The sequence below is a fragment of the Phalacrocorax aristotelis genome, chromosome 4, assembly GCF_949628215.1.
Source record: "Phalacrocorax aristotelis chromosome 4, bGulAri2.1, whole genome shotgun sequence".
Lineage (NCBI taxonomy): Eukaryota > Metazoa > Chordata > Aves > Suliformes > Phalacrocoracidae > Phalacrocorax > Phalacrocorax aristotelis.
In genome coordinates, this window is record NC_134279.1 from 81,322,353 (window position 1) to 81,337,834 (window position 15,482).

General features: G+C 51.0%; 1 protein-coding gene across 6 annotated transcripts in view; it reads right to left on the reverse strand.

Moving 5' to 3' along the window:
• Positions 1 to 1,476: 1,476 nt before the first annotated feature.
• LZTS3 (leucine zipper tumor suppressor family member 3) overlaps positions 1,477 to 15,482 on the reverse strand; it is a 55,849-nt gene continuing 41,843 nt past the window's right edge. For 5 of the 6 annotated variants that reach the window (XM_075092201.1, XM_075092202.1, XM_075092200.1 and 2 more), the window contains 2 exons: positions 13,864 to 14,694; positions 1,477 to 10,935 (listed from right to left, as the gene is read on the reverse strand). In XM_075092201.1, coding sequence (XP_074948302.1) covers positions 10,225 to 10,935; positions 13,864 to 14,694 — 1,542 coding nt within the window. In that variant the 3' untranslated portion in view covers positions 1,477 to 10,224. The remainder of the gene's footprint in view (positions 10,936 to 13,863; positions 14,695 to 15,482) is intronic. The other variant, XM_075092203.1, reaches the window with a different exon arrangement.

Here is a 15,482-nt window from a genome sequence, read left to right on the forward strand (position 1 = left end):
GAAATCACATCTTTAGGAGACCAAATGGAGGAGAGCCACACAGGTTGCAGTGAGCTGCAATAAAAGCCTTGTGTTGCTGATGGCACCTCAGACCTTAAACCTGGTCTGAGGGAAATCATCAAATCGCTGACGCACTTGCTTTGCCCTGAGAAGTATCAGCTTTGTCATGAGAGGGCAGGAGGCTTCCCTAGCAAAGCTGGTATTGGGAAATGTGCTGGATTTGTTGGGTTCTTTTTAGAAAAATAATGTTGGTCTCAAGATTGCTTTAACATGATGCTGACAAAGCAGCTGGGGTCGGAATCACTTGACTAAAAACCTGCACACTGGCAGGAGTTTTTGGATGTTGTGTTAATTCCCTGGTTGTGAGGGAAGGGGAAGTGGACCTCAGCCTGGGGTCAGCCTCCAAAGCCGCCTCTCTGGCAGCATCTTCCTCCTGACGCAGATCATCTGTGGATCCTTCCCTCCAACATGAATTTGATGCATTTTGATTGCTTGTGTTTTCTACTTCTTCAGCGATGTGAAGGGCTGCTACTGGGGGAGCAGCCCTGTTCTCCAACCCAGCATCAGGGTGCCCATGGATGGACATCCCACACCTCCCTGCCCCAATCCCTGTGGTCTGGACAGCTGCTCCCCCAAACCGCCTCTCTTCCCCGCCTCGCAGCCCCAGCACAGAGGAGATTTCTCTGGGAGGTGGCAGCCTCTGAGCCCCAGAGCTGGGGGAATCCCAGAGAGATGCTGCAGTGGGAGATGTGGCCTCTCTGAGCGAGGTCTTGGCACGGGAGGGAAGGGGAATTAGCTCATGCCCGGTTCCCACCACTGTGACTGGCTCCAGGGTTGTGCCTGGCATCTCCACCTGGGTCTTTCCTTCCCCAGTGTGTCCTGACCTGGAAACCCCTCAGGTCTGAGCCTGGCTTGGTAGCAATTCAGCCACCTACATGAGTGTTAGGAGGTCTTGGACACCTGTGTGGGGCTGGGAGATGCCACGGCTGTGGGACAGATGGAAAGCCTGTGTCCTTCTCAGTTAGCTCTGGGACTTCCCCAACGGCTCCCCAGACACATCCATGGCAATCTGAGCTATGGGGTGAGACCTCAAACAGAAATGCCTTGTCCAGCCCTGCAGCCATCACAGTGGACTTGGGGTGCTTGTTCCCAAATGCTTGAAGAGCCGGAGCAGCCCTTGTGCCCCGGGAAAGCAGGACAGGGGAACGTCCCGTCCAAACACACACAACGTCCTGCTCTGCTCCTGGCAACTTCCACCTCTCCCCTCCCACTCCGCCACACCAGGCTGCTCTCCGTCCTCCAGGACGGGAGCTACGAGGAATCCCTCAACCAGAGGGTGCTGGTGTGTCTGAGCTGTGGTCTTCTCTTGCAGGGCTGTCTCCCTGTGATTCCCCAGCCTGGCTGTGGGTCCCTCCCAAAATCCCACGTGGGTCTTTTCGCTTCTCCCATCCGCAACACAACCAGACAAGCCACACAGTCGGGTTTTCAAAACGGGGCCTTTCTCCATTTTATTTTGCCCAATAAAAATCTTTCACAGTTGGGTAGAGATAGGAGAGTGAGAGATACGTATACATATAGAACTTCATATATATTTATATATATACATATCTCTGTACAGGTATATATATATTCACTGTAGAAAATCGCAAAGGCAGTAGCTCTTCACACCTTGATAACCCAATGGGAACATACAACAGACTAGCAGTAGGTTGGGAAGTGCGGTATAGTTTTAACAAGAATTTCTGAAACAGATACATCTTTGCTGTACAAAAATCCCAGAATGCTGCGTTTTATCTCTTTCTTTTTCAGCGTCTTGTCTTTAAATACACCGACCAGAGGCAAAGTCAAGACAACAGTGTTTGGAAGTGACCGGTGGACAGGAGAGACACTCAACTTCATGGAGTTCTTTTATAAATATTTTAATTTTTAAGTATATATAGATATATATATATAATTTTTAAATTTTTTTTTTTTTTGCAAAGTCTCGTTAAACACAGTTCGGAGAACCAGCAACAGTCAACGCAGAAACAAAACAGTAACGGAGTCAAGTTCAGAACACTTCTGGTTTGAATTCACAGTAAGAGCAGAGAGAGACCAAGCCGTCAAGAAACGAACAAGAGGAAAGAAAGCACAAGGCTGGGATTGAATTTACAGTCGGGTAGGTCCAAAACGTTGGACGAAGGGTCTAATGCAGAGGTCCTACACACAGACACAGCCTGCAGCTCACCCGGCGGTGGAGCGGCAGCGGAGAGCTCCGGCCGCTCCTCCGCGGGGCTTTTATTGCTGGTGAAATCAGACAGCAGGCTTGCTCGGGGGTGCCGGCTGGCCCAACCTGACGTTCTCCCATCGGGGAGCTGGGTTTTGGGGGGACACCTATTGATCTGCTGGAGAACAGATGCAGAAGACAGGAAACTAAGCAACATGCATCGGTTTAGGATGAGGAAACCCTCACAAGCGTACTGCCCGGTGCAGGGCAAAGACCAAGAGGGATTCCTCTCGGCTCACAGCGTTTACCAGGTCCAAGTGAGTGCAAACGAAGACACCTTGGTGGAGCTCGAGCCCTGGGCTGGGCTCTGCGGGGATGCCGCTGTGTGGAAAGGGACTGCATAGACACATTGGCCAGTTGTGCAGCATTTTTTTGCACCGGTGATGGGGCAGTTTTGCACCGGTGGTGGAGCTCTACCCGCACACATTTTGCTCCCTTCGGCCACTGGAAGGGAACCCAAGTGCCGCCCATGGGGGAAAGGGGATGTTCTTCTCCGAGAGGGCTCCTGGGACAGCCTGGCTCTCAGGAATGGCAGAGCCAGTGTCGTGGCCTCCCACTGGTGCCTGGCTGTCACCAAATGTGACTCTGAGCTCAGATGCCCTGGGGGACCCCGCAGCTCCCAGATGGGTGAGCTAATGGAGAAGACCTGCTGCAGGGCCCCAGTAGCAGTCATGGGATGGGCACCAGAGGGGGTTGTACCACACCTCCTGGGGACCCAGACTGGTGGCCTGCTGGGTATGGGCAGCTTTGGGCTCTCCGGATGAATGGGGACCACCAAGCTCAAACCATTGGTGATTATTTGGAGCCAGACTGGACCTCGCATCCCTTTCTGAAGGAGGAGAGCCCAGGGCTGGAGCTACAAAGGTATTCAAGAGAACATTGGCTTGCCTGCAGGTATCAGAGTTGGGAATAGTCCCATTTAAATCTCTCTAGAAAAACCTATTGCTTTGTGACAGAAAGCAGAGGCTTTCTGTCTGAGAAAACAGATCTGTAAAAGAGCCGTGAAAACACAACCCTGCGTGTCAGAGGTTGTCCCAGGCTCCAGATCTAATATGATCTCCTCAATAGGGAGAACCAGGGAGGAGGCTTATCCTGGAAATGCAGAGGCTCATTTCTGGTGTTGCCGGCAGTTGCGCTGCCATCATGGAACATCTTATTGGGAAGCCAACATCTGCAAACAGCTAGGTGTGATCCCAACCCCTTGCTACACTGGGGACCAGGTGGCATGCGTGTGTGTGCCACTACAGACCAGGGGCACTCATACACCCCTCACACCTCTGTCTTTCCAGAGAGTGGAAGGACCGGGAAAGACCTGGAGCTGGCTGGGTGTGGCGTTGCAATGGTGTGAAGCCCCATGAAGTGATGTCAAGTGATTGCAAGCCGAGGGGATGTCCTTCAGCAAGAAGCAAGATTGGTCTTGGAGGTAAAGCAGGGCTGATCTACCTGACATGGGAATGGTGGAGAGAAGAGGTGAGGATCAGTAGTCAAGAAAGGGCTGGGACATGCCACTCTGGGTGGGGACTTTGGGCTTCAGCTCCAACTTGTTCAGATGTATCTGGGAGAGTACTGGGAGAGGCACTGACTGCTCCTGCCACGATGGGGATGGTGATGATCTAAAAGGAGGCAGGAGAGTCTGGAGGGCCGGGGCAGAGGAGTAGCAGGGCACAGGCAACATGATGAGTGGATCTTTAGCAAGGGGTCTTGATGAAAAGTTACTCTGTAAAGTGGCCTTCAAGGCTTAGGCTGAAGGGTCAGGTTAGAATAACAGCAAGCTGGACCTGCTCCATCCAGCACAGAAGTGGGAGGTGTCACTGCGCATCAGCAGGATTTCATGGTCTTGGTTGGGGATGGAGAAGAGAAGGCTCAGCATGGCCGTGGAGCAGAGGCACAGTGAAGAAGCACGTGCCTGAGGCCCAGACCCACCCAAGCACCCATCCACAGGAACCCTGTGGGCAGAGGAAGACAGATCTCCCGCTGGCCTACGCTCCACTTGCCAAGGCTGGGACCAGATTCAGGAGCCCTCATGGAGCTAAGGTGGGCAGAAATGCCATCAGCACCCCAAGCAGGAGAAGCGAAGACCATGGTGCCTTCACCTCAGAAGATGGTTCCCTGGTAAGGAGGGTTCTGGGGTGAGCTGGGGAGAGGACACCAAGGAGGCAGCCAGCAGGACCACCATCTCTCACGATACACATTTTCCTGGCCAATTCACACTGACCCAGAACGAGCCTTCGACTGGACCCTATAACAATGTCTACTGCTAAAGTAGAGGAGACCCGTGGCCCTGAAGACAGGTGTGATGGCTTGGCATGCATCCTCTCTTCTCCTCGAGACAGAAGGGGAGTTGCATCCATCCATTCTGCCTGCTGGGAAAAGCCCCTGGTCCATGTTCTCCCTGGGGAATGCATGGAGCTTGTTGCCACGGCCGTGGAGGATACTGGTATAACCAATGGAGGACAATCAGCTCACCCAGGAACTCCTTTCTGCCCTGTCCTGTCTAGCACAGGAAAGGCCCCTCATGGCCCTGCAGATGTTCCCAAGTGGGACACAGGGAAACCTAAGCCCTTTCCTGTCCCCTGCCAGCTCTCGATCCCCCTTCACAGCCCACACCAACGTCATCCCTCCCCAGGAAAGCCAGGAGGCAGCTCCAAGCATGCAGTCCAGTGCCCTCCAGACATCTTTGGTCATGTTGCTTGTGAGCTCGCTGTCTTGAGCAAGCTATAAAGTGCCACTGCAAGGGGCAGGAGTGGGGTGGGTTTGTCCTTTCCATGGGCAGAGCTCACAGGCAGCAAGGGCTCAAGGGGACACCACTGGAGCCACTGTCTGTGGGGGATTTTGATGCGTCATGAGGATGGGCAGAGAGGACTTCAGCCTTAACCAGGGGCAATTGCAAATCCTGGCTCGGGATGACAGCAAACATCAAAGCAGGGCAGAGTGACACCAGGCTGATCAGTCAAAGCCAATCCCAAGTGGATTGCCTTCATAGGAGGTGCTGAGACACCCCCTCCCTTCCATTTCCACTGCGGCCAGCAATAGCTCAGGGGTTGCTGAGCACCCTCGTGTAGCGCTCAGCGCTCAAATGCAGCATCTGCTGCTACTGTCGGTCCCGCTCACCAATATAGAAGCCACAGAGCTTTCTTGTCTCTTCATTTAATCATTGTATATACAGAGCTGGGCTGTTATTTACATCCAAGTACACTTGTCTCCGTATAACGTAGCAGCATAAGAGCAACAATTTGATTCCTATTTTAAGTGCGGAAACCCGGAGGTGATCTCGCTCCGGCATGACGCCAGCGACAGCAGGAATGGTGTAGCCGGCTGCCACGAGGCAGTGGCAGAAGCTAAGTGGGACTGTGTGAAGTACAACAACGCGCGATGGTTGCGGCATTCACACCGAGAGTGAGACAGGAGTGCTGCCTGCGCGAGGGGAACCAGCCCAGCCGGGGCGTCATCTTACAGCGACAGCAACCAACCCTGAAATTACAGTGGAGCAAAGCAACCCCTCTCACAGCAAGTGGTAAGAGGGACTGCTTAGACCTTCCCTGGGGGCAGGATAGCCTGCTTAGCCCGAATCCTCATGGATAGAAATTGCTGGAGCTGATCAATCTGCTCTGCTTGCTCATATAACAACCATGTGGACATGCCTGGAGCATGACTCGGTTGCCTGCACATGGGTGATGTGCCACTAGAGATGCTTCAGGTCTTCCCACCACTGGCCTGGCTCTCCCATAGGTCTTGGATCATATTGGCCAGCCCCATGTATCAGGTAAACCAGAGCATCTCTAATGTCCCTGGTCCCCATGTGTGGGCTACTGATCTGAGACCCTTGGTACCACAGCTTTTGCTGTTGGCCAGTGGCAAGTTAGAGATGACTTGTTGTTTCAGTGGAGACACTGACCATATGCAAGATTTTGAGGGCAGTACTGGGAGAATTACACGTGAGCCAGTACGTCACACTGAGTCCCATCAGCTCCAGAGCTGGCTCGGCAAAGGTGGAGGAGACAGCTGGCTTATGGTCAAGCCCAAACTCTGAGGGGAGTTTCATGGGACAGAAACATTTTATCAGCCCTGCCTGAGCCTCCAAAAGACAAGATGTCAACCTCCTTGGCCATTCCCAGGGTTTGTCATCAAAATGCCAGTCTGGCACCCCTTGGCTATCTTGCCCCAAGGCTAAGACCCCAGGGCCTCAACGCAGACCAAGCTTGTGATGGGAGACTTCATCCAGTCAGCAGGTAAAAATGTTAAGGTCTGGAAAAAGCTAGGCAAGCTCCCATCTGGGCTGGATCTGAGCACAAACAACAGGAACCCAGGTGTCCCTCCATCATTTTGCTCCATCTTTGCTGAGCAAAGGGTAGTCACCTCAGAGGGAGACTGGTTACCAGCATGTGGCCGCACAGTGCTAGTACATGGGAGAGGACATGGCGGGAAGCAGTGCATCCAGTTGTGGGGAAGATTCCTGAAGAGCAGGAATCTTCCATGGCAGTTCAGCTGGGGCACTGGCCAAAACCACCTCTATTTTATGTCACTGTAGCATAGGGGGGTGGTTTCTGCAGGACAGCTGAGTGCTTGGGGGTTGCTGGGCGAACCTCAAGAGAGGGAAAACCACCACAGCATCTTAATGGGTGTCTGCAAGGCTCTCTGTCATCCAGGGAATGGCTGCAATTGAGGTTGCTCAGATCTGGATCAAAGTGATGTAGTGAAGAAGAAGGTGAAAGGGAGCGTACCTTTCCTCCTCCAAGGTGAAAAATCACTCCTTGCCACTCCTGCTCCATCCCAAGGAGCTCTGCAGTCCCTCATGGATGCACTGTGAGGCCATTGAGTCCCTGGGCAGTCCAGCACCCTCCAGCAGACAGACAAACCCGTATGCCTCCAGGTTTCACTGGGTCCATCAAGACACACTCATTCCTGCCACCACTGCAAAAAAGGTCTAGGAAAAAGATGATGGAGTAAACCTGGCACGCTGGAGGGCTTGGCTGGCTGCTGCTGACTGGATCCAGGTACTTGGGGAGGCCAGACAAGCCCCTGCTTCTCTTGCCCATGGGTTAGCAAAGAGTTCTGGTGAGAAGGTGTCCCACAGGGTGATGCCGGTGTCCATTCCACTTGGGTGTTAGCGCAGCGGGAAATTGCAGTGTACACCTCCTCAACAGCAGATCCTTGCAGCTCCATCACTCTGGGTGTTCTTGAGCTACCAACTGAAACACTGATTCCTGCAATGGTTAGTGAGAAACCAACCTCAACATCAGTGGAGCCAGGAGAAGAAAAGGTGGAAATAACCCTCCAGGTTACTGGACTCATCTTGTGGTGAGGACACTTGCTGTTGTGTTTGTTGTTCATGTGGTGGCCTCAAAACCACTGTATGACCATCTGAGGCAGCCTCTTGCAATATCTCTATGCTTTTCCCTTTTGCCCAAGGACTTCAACGTCCTTCACAAGCACAGATGCCTCACAACTGCTTTGGGAAGGAAGGCAGCCTGGATTCATCTGATGTGGAAAGAGAGGCAGAGAAAGCCAAGATGACAAGACACCAGCTCTCCAACCCCGACACTGTGGGATGTTTGACTCCATCTTGAAGGCCCAGTGTATGAAATGGAGGAAGTTCTAGGATTTGCCTGGCCAAGTGTCAGTTTGCGCAGTGCATGTGGGTGTCTCCCTTGTCACAGCAAAGTCTGCTGCTGGGTGGCACCAGCAGGCAGCTACACTCCTTCCTCAGTGGGCTGTGTGGGCTGATATCCAAAAGCGCTGGAGTCTGCAGGATTCATAGGGGCACTCACCTCTACACCCTTCGGGGGTCACACCTGAGCTAGTCCCCCTTTCCATGGCTGGTCTGGTAAGAGTAGTTTAGCTTGAGCTGCCCTGGCATTTTCCAGACTGATGGGTTGTGTCTTCCTCCAGCTCCAAAGGCAGAAGCCATGGGAAAAGACAGGTACCATCAACTGGGATCTTGAAATGCCCTGGTCTCATCACACATCTCCATTTTTGCCAGCTCCAGGGATCACTGCCAGCCACCAACAGTTCCTGCCCAGTAATACTGTCTGTTGACCTTGGCTGGAGGTTGGTAGGACTAACTGCAGTCTCCTCTCTCCTGCTCAGCCTCTTTGCTCAGTCTGGAGCTCACCACAACAAGGTTTGGTCCCAACTTGAAGGTCAGACCTGGTGATGGCGAGGCAGGAGCTTTCAGGGAAGGTAACATGGAAAATTAGTAGCTTCAGGGCTTTTGCTTGGAAAGTCTTCAGTCCCTCAGCGCCCTGAGGTTTGTCCTTGGTATGCAGATGAAATGCAATCTGGCGAAACTCCCTGGAGTCACCTCACATAGACATCCCAGGATGTCCCAGTGTTAATTCTAGCTTTGTTCTTCTATCTGCTCCCTGGGGCAAAGAGCCAAAATTCCCACTTGCACTGATCCTTTGGCCACTGCCCAGTCAGTGCAAATCCCACTTTGCAACATTTTTTACTCTTTGCTGTGGATCATGGTAAAAAAGTGTCCGAGAAAGGGAGAGCCAGACCCATTTTGCCCACCTTTTAAAGCTGAATGCTGGTTTTTGATGCCTGCACCATTCTCAGTGACTGTGCATATAGGATTTGGTTATTATTCTGCCAGGGCATAAGCACTTGCGTGATCTTAAGCATTTTCACTTCTTATGACTGCTTTCATGCTCACAGTTAGTAGGTAAATATTTACTTAAGCTGGGCCTGTGTTATCTCTGGAATATGTGATGCCACGTGGGATCGCTATGGGTGCTGTTTGAAATAGCTGTACTGAAGGCTGACACTCGCCCTGTTGCGATCCGGCGGTAATGCTGATATGTGCTCACTGCAACTCCTGAGTGAGGCTCAGATGCCATTTTTAAAGTAGACCCTGGACCTAGAGAGTGCACCGAAGCACCACTCATTTGGGAATGGGGTAGCACAATTGCCCACTGTTGGGCAAATTGCTAAAGCTTCAGTTTGCATAAACATCCTGTGGGTTTGGAGGCTTCCCCAAACCTTGATTCCACTGAATTTGAGTAGTAAGAGGGATCTTGGGAAAGGAAACTATCTTGGATTTCCAAGTTTTTTCTTGCTGTAGCCACCTTGAGTATATGGTAAGAGTAGGGGGACCGAGGCAGAGGTGGGAGGGTATTTCTGCTCCCAGCGTTGGTCACAACCCAGGAGAGAAGTGGAACTGCAGAAGGAAACCACAACAAAATGAAAACGCAGCATATGTCAAGCTCTGCTGAGCCTTCAATGTGGTTCCTGCTGGGTGATTATTCCTTGTTGGCTTATGTTACCAGAACAGGCTCATCCTGCTCCTCAAGGATGTCCTAACCTCTTGCAACAATGATAGCCATGGGCTGGCAAGAGGGAGTCATCTGGTAAAGATATGTCTGGTTTCACTGAAATCAGTGGCCAACCTCCCACTGACTTCACTAAGACCACCGTCTAGACAGGATACTTGATGCAGAGCAGTGAGTTTGCTCATGATCCCAAGAGCTTTGCTCCATTAGCCAATGTGGCTAAAAAATGCCCTGAAAAAAAACCTGCCACTTTGAACTGTTTTGCTGCACATAAATGCTTGGAAAACCAAAGAAACCAAACACAACCCTCCAAACCAACCAACCAACCAACCAACCAACCAACCAACCAACCAACCAACGAACGAAGGGTGAATTGTAGGAGAGGGGATGGCAGCCTTTAGCGAAGTAACAGTCAGGGCAGATTACAAAAGAGCCAATTGACCCTCACCAGTGGTACTAGGAAAAAAAAACCAAAAAAGATGTCGCATTATCGATAGAAAAACAACGCACATCCACAGTTATTTTACCTACAGAGCACAGAAGTATAGAATAAGGGTGATGGAGCTTGGTGAGAGCAGATTCACGCTGCTCCTACGGTAGTGTATTATCCATTGGAAGATCACTGGCTTGAGTAGGTAGTACATGCACAGCAATAAAAAAATTACGTTGTTTTGTCTTGGTCCCACCTCAGATCTCGGTGGACTCTATTCGCTCGAGTCTGGAGGGAGTCCATGGTTTTTTCTCCTCGGTGTGTGGGGGGCTGGTGACCTTCGTGTTCATCTCGTTTACCTTATGCTCCAGGAGCTGGTTCTTCTGGTACATCTCCACGTAGTTCAGTTGCAGTTGCTTCTGGTACTTGATGACTTTCTCCTTCTCTTCTTGCCACGTGCGCCGCTCCTCCTCGAAGTCCATCACCTGCTGCTCCCGCTGCTGCCGCTCCAGCTTTAGCTCCGTCTGGAGCCGCTCCACCTCCTTCCGCAGTGTGTTGACGCTGTCCTCGCTCTGCCGCTGCATCTTGGCTTCATCGCTCTCGCAGGCCAGCGGGTCCCGCAGCTTCTCACCAAGGTCCCCACCAAAAGGCCCCGGAGGTCCCATGCTGGCAAGAGTCCGCTTCAGGCCAGAGACCTCCAGCTCACAGTGGTTCAGTTTTTCCCTCAGCACCTGGACCTCGCTCATCTTCCGCTGCAGCTCGCTCTCGCAGATCTCCAGGTTGACGCTCTTGGAACTGTAGGAGTCCTTCAGGGTGAGGATCTGCTCTTCCTTCTCCCGTAGGAAGTTCTTACCTTCCTTGAGCTGTGTCCGCAGTCCCACAATCTCGTTCAGCTTCTGGGAGACGTCTGCTTGGGAGTCCTTCAGCTGCTGCTTGAGCAGGGAGATCTCACCCGCCTTCTGGCACACCTGCAGGGAGAGCATCAATGAGGCAGGAGGAAGGCAGTGAGGAGCTGCCGCGGCTCCATGTCCCCTGTGCTGCCTGTGAAATGTCTGCATGGCCTCGCATTGGCACGAGGCTCAGGTAATGGAGGGGACATCCAGTGATGTTGCTCAAGGACTGAATTCCAGCCTTTGCCAGGACCCAGACCATGCCAAAGATCTGGGGGTTGTCTCACATTTGTGGGGGAGATTTGGTGTTTCTTCCTGACTCTCAGGGACTTGATGCTGTTCCCAGCTGGAGTTGACCAAACAGCTAAGCGAAGTGCTGCGGTCCTCACCAGTTGCAAGAGGACACCAATGCTTCCCTCCCTGTATTAATCTTACTCACCTAACCACAAGCCTGCGGCACTTGACGCCAAACCCTCTGCTCTAAGCAGGAGGTTTCCCACTGACCTCAGTGGGAACTGGACCTTGAACAAGCCTGAGACAGAAACATCTCAGACCCACAGACCACCTGGGCTCTCCTGAGCACTTGGAGTGTGGGACAGGATGCAGAGACAGCAGATATTACTTGTCCTATGACACTTTCCTTCCCAAAGACTCCTGAAGAGAACTGAGTCGACTAAATTTTGGGGTTCAATTCACTGGGGACAGTCCAGGGACTGGTAGCTATTTAATTCTTTTAGGGCAGGGCATGAAGAGTGACAGCCCCTCTGCCAAAGATCAAGGAGAGAGCTGCAACCCACCCTTGCTGAAATGGGACTAACATGCGCTGTCCTGGGGCGCTGGAGTTTCAGGTTTCGCCCTGACTGGCTCAAGCCTCACCCATGTGGTAGGGGGTACACGAGCCCAGTGGAAATACCCTTGCTGCAGTGTGTATTTGCATTACGTAGGTGTCACCGTTCAATATGACACTCCTCTGCACCTGCCTAGTCCACCAAAGGTGACAGCTGCATGAATAGCTGTGGGTATTGGAAGTAAACCATAAAAAACCCAAACCCTCATTTTCCCACGAACTCCGTGGTTTTCAGGGCTCTGCACTGGCAGATCTGATCTGTCTACTGTGGATAATTGCAGAGACAAACAGTCCCTACCTGTGCTGGCAGGAGTCTGCGCTGGTGACTGGCATCAAGGAACCATCGGTGACCAGAGAGGAGAGGCATAATTAAAAATAGACTTGGTAGCCACCTCCAGACTGGGCTGTCCCATCCTCCTGAATCTCCTGTCTCTTGTCACACATGAAATGCTTGGCCTTTCCTCCCTCCTGCTGTGCCTACAAAGTCCTTGCTGCTCTGCTCCAGTTGGGTCAATGCTTTTCAAACTCTCCTCTCCACTGCCTTCATCACAACCTCCACCTTTCTCTCCTACAGAGGACTTGCCTGGTGCATAATGTTGAGCAGGACCTTGAAGTTCAGCTACTGGGACAGTCCAGCACTCACTACGAATGGCTGAAGAGCCAGGAGACGTACCCAGTCACTTCCTACCAGTAATGGCTTTCCCTGGAGCTGACAGCTGTGGTGGTTCCCCATGCAGACCTAACTGTGAGTACCTACATCCACCCCAGTCTGCAGCAGATGCAGAACTGTATTGCGCTGGTTCAGCTGTACTTAAAGTGTAGTTACTGCCTAGCTAAAAAACTGCACAATTTACTGAAAGTGCTCTCCGTGGGCTAGCGCTTCCCAAAAGGCAGAGAAATACACGATGAAGAACTGCTTGGATAGGAATCAACTTACAGATTAAACCACTTAAATTTTGGCCTCTACTTGGGTGCTGTGGAGATCTAGGCATCACAGTCCATGGAGCCTGGAGAGCAAGTCAACAAGCCAACAAACGTTGGTGTCTACAAATGTTTGGTGTCCTGATCCACAAGATGAGTCCCTTTCTTTACATTGATATCACTGGGTTAGCTGTTGCAGACAAAACTATAGCAGCGAAGCAAATAATCAGAAGCCCATCTGCAGTTTTACTGGTGTGAAATCAGGGAATCTTCCAGACCTTACTTGTTGGAAGACACAAAAGACCAGGGCAAAGCAGCTGGCCAAAGGAGGCATCATGTGGGACAATGCAGCCTGCATGTTCTGGGATAGGACTTGCAGGGATTTTACAGCAAGCCTCTAATAGGCTCTGCTGAACATCTGCAAATAGCACATTTCAGAGCCTAATTAATCCCAGTTTCATTGACTTTCCCTCAGGATTAGCAGAATACGGTCTTCTTGATTCTAGAGCTATGTTTTGCCTCTGGACTCTTAACAAATTTAAAGTTTCAAGCCAGTCCATGGAAGGATTAAAATTCTTCACATGATCAAGCTGGAAAAAAAAATGTTAGCACTGGCTATACAAACAGACTTTGATAAAATGTTCTAAAAATAGAAACAGTAGAAAAAATATGTAAGACTGAAAAGCAGAACTATGAAGAGGAATTTGCCTTTCAGCCTTTTAAGAGAGATAAACTTATTAGCAACTGAAACCAGTGTGTTACAATGGAAAGCATGAGGTAAAGTTGGCTATCGGTATCATTCTTAGCTCACTTGCTTTATATCTTAAATAAAAAAAGAAATCAAATATTTGAAAAGCGGTTTCAAGGTTTGCCCAAACGCAGATGTTAGAAGAATTTAATTAAAATAGACTTAAACATAGTTTTGGTGGGCACAAATACCTGAATGGGAAGGCCTGTATTCACTGAAACTGGATTTAAATGTCACACATTGGAGCGACCTGACTGTGAAGCCAAATTATTACCAGCACAAAAAAATTGTGCTCATTTTACTTTAATTAAAAACTACAGGCTTGGGGCTCAGGTGAATGAAGAGGTGACTGAAGTGTCATCTGTTACCTGGAGGCCACCGACCCATAGCCATTGTCTGTGGGGTCCACTGAAGGCAAATGGGAGGTGTTTTAGCTATCAGGGCCCTCGGTGAAAACCTCACTCAAGCTCTGTTACAACAAGGCTCTTACCTCCCACTTGGTCTCTTCAATCTTTGGGAGAAACTCAGCCTGTTCCTTCTTGAAAGCGACAAATTTCTTCTCCAGCTCCTCTCGTTGCTGGAGGAGTTGTCCCATATCATCTTGGAGTTTTTTTTTCTCTTGCTGGAGCTTGAAGATTTGGAGCTGCAAGGCCTGCTGAGCCCGTTGTGCCTTTTTGGAGACCTGTTGCAATTTGTTAGCATAGTTTTGCCTCAGGTCCTCCATTTCCCTCTCCCAGATCTTCTGCTTCTCCTCGAACACTTGGAAGATGGCTGCCTCGCTTTTGTCCAGGTTCCTTCGCATCTGGAGGACCTCCTGCTCCTTCTCCCACAGCCGATCTTCCAGGTCTTGGATGATGTCGTCCGTTGAAGGCGAGTGGAAAGGCATTGTTTCATTGAGATGGTTCAGTCTGTTGAACGAAGAGGTGCTCTTGCTCGAAGACCGCCCACTGTCTGAGGTAGATATCCCATTGTATCCCACGATGTTCTTGTCCACGTAGGTTGTACCGATGCGGTTGATGTGGCTCGTGGAGGCGCTCATCGGACCCACGTGCTGGCTGTAGCCTGTCCCGTACGTGGGCAGGCTCGTTAACGAGTTACGGCCTGAATCCGAAAGGCCCCCCACTTGGTTTGTAGTCCTGTTAAGGCTGCTCTTGTCGAGTCCACTCTTGGGTGCGGACGGGCTATTGCTGTTGGCATGGTTTAAGCTCTTTCTGTTCTCTGTCACCCCGTTGCTCTGCGGCGGGCAGAGGTTCTGCATGGAATGGAAGTTTTTAGGAACTACTGGTTTAAAGGCTGAGGGTCTAACTAAGGGCTCATTGCTCTGCAAAAGGAAAAAGGACCACACATCAAACATAGCAGGACGCTTGGTAACAACACACAAAAGAGATACATCGGCACAGGCTGGGGCTGATGGAGGTAAGACGTCTTGGGCTAGCTCTGTATTTCTCGGCCTTATTACACCTCGGGCTATTTGGGATTTAAGATGAGGGAGCTGTGGTCACTCCTAGGGCAACACTTTCTTTTCCCTTGCCCCAACTGAAAAAAAATATCTTGACTTACCCCAAATCTGCGTGATTTTTCCCTAGAATATTCCTTGGGTCCTCTTAGTGCTCTTTGCAAGAAGAAGGGCTGCTGCCTGCCTACCAGACCTGGCCAAAACAACTCTTTGGTGTTGGCAGATTGTATTTTGAAGGCCATCTGGTCTTGAGGGTGCATTTCCCTTTTGCTGAAAGCTGAATTGAACCTTGGATTAGCAGATTAGCAGCTGTTTTGCCCCAGGAGCACCACATTTCCCTCCTGCCAGCAGTCATCTCTCCCGTGTGTGGACATCATGTCCTGCTTATGCTTGGACAGGAATAGGTAGGAGCTGTGACCCCAGCAGCAACACTGGGCAAGGAACATGCTGAAGCTGCTCTTCATTTGAACGTTTGTTTCCTGCAGCCATAAGCAATGCTGGGGGGAGAATGGACCGCAGCTGTAAAGGATTTAGAAAGGATTTTAAAACCTTCCACATTCCTTGCCCTGTGAATGCACCTACAGAAACAAAATTTGCCTCAAAATGGGATTGAGTCTGGGTTTCAGGTGAAAATCATCCCAGAAGAAGCCGCT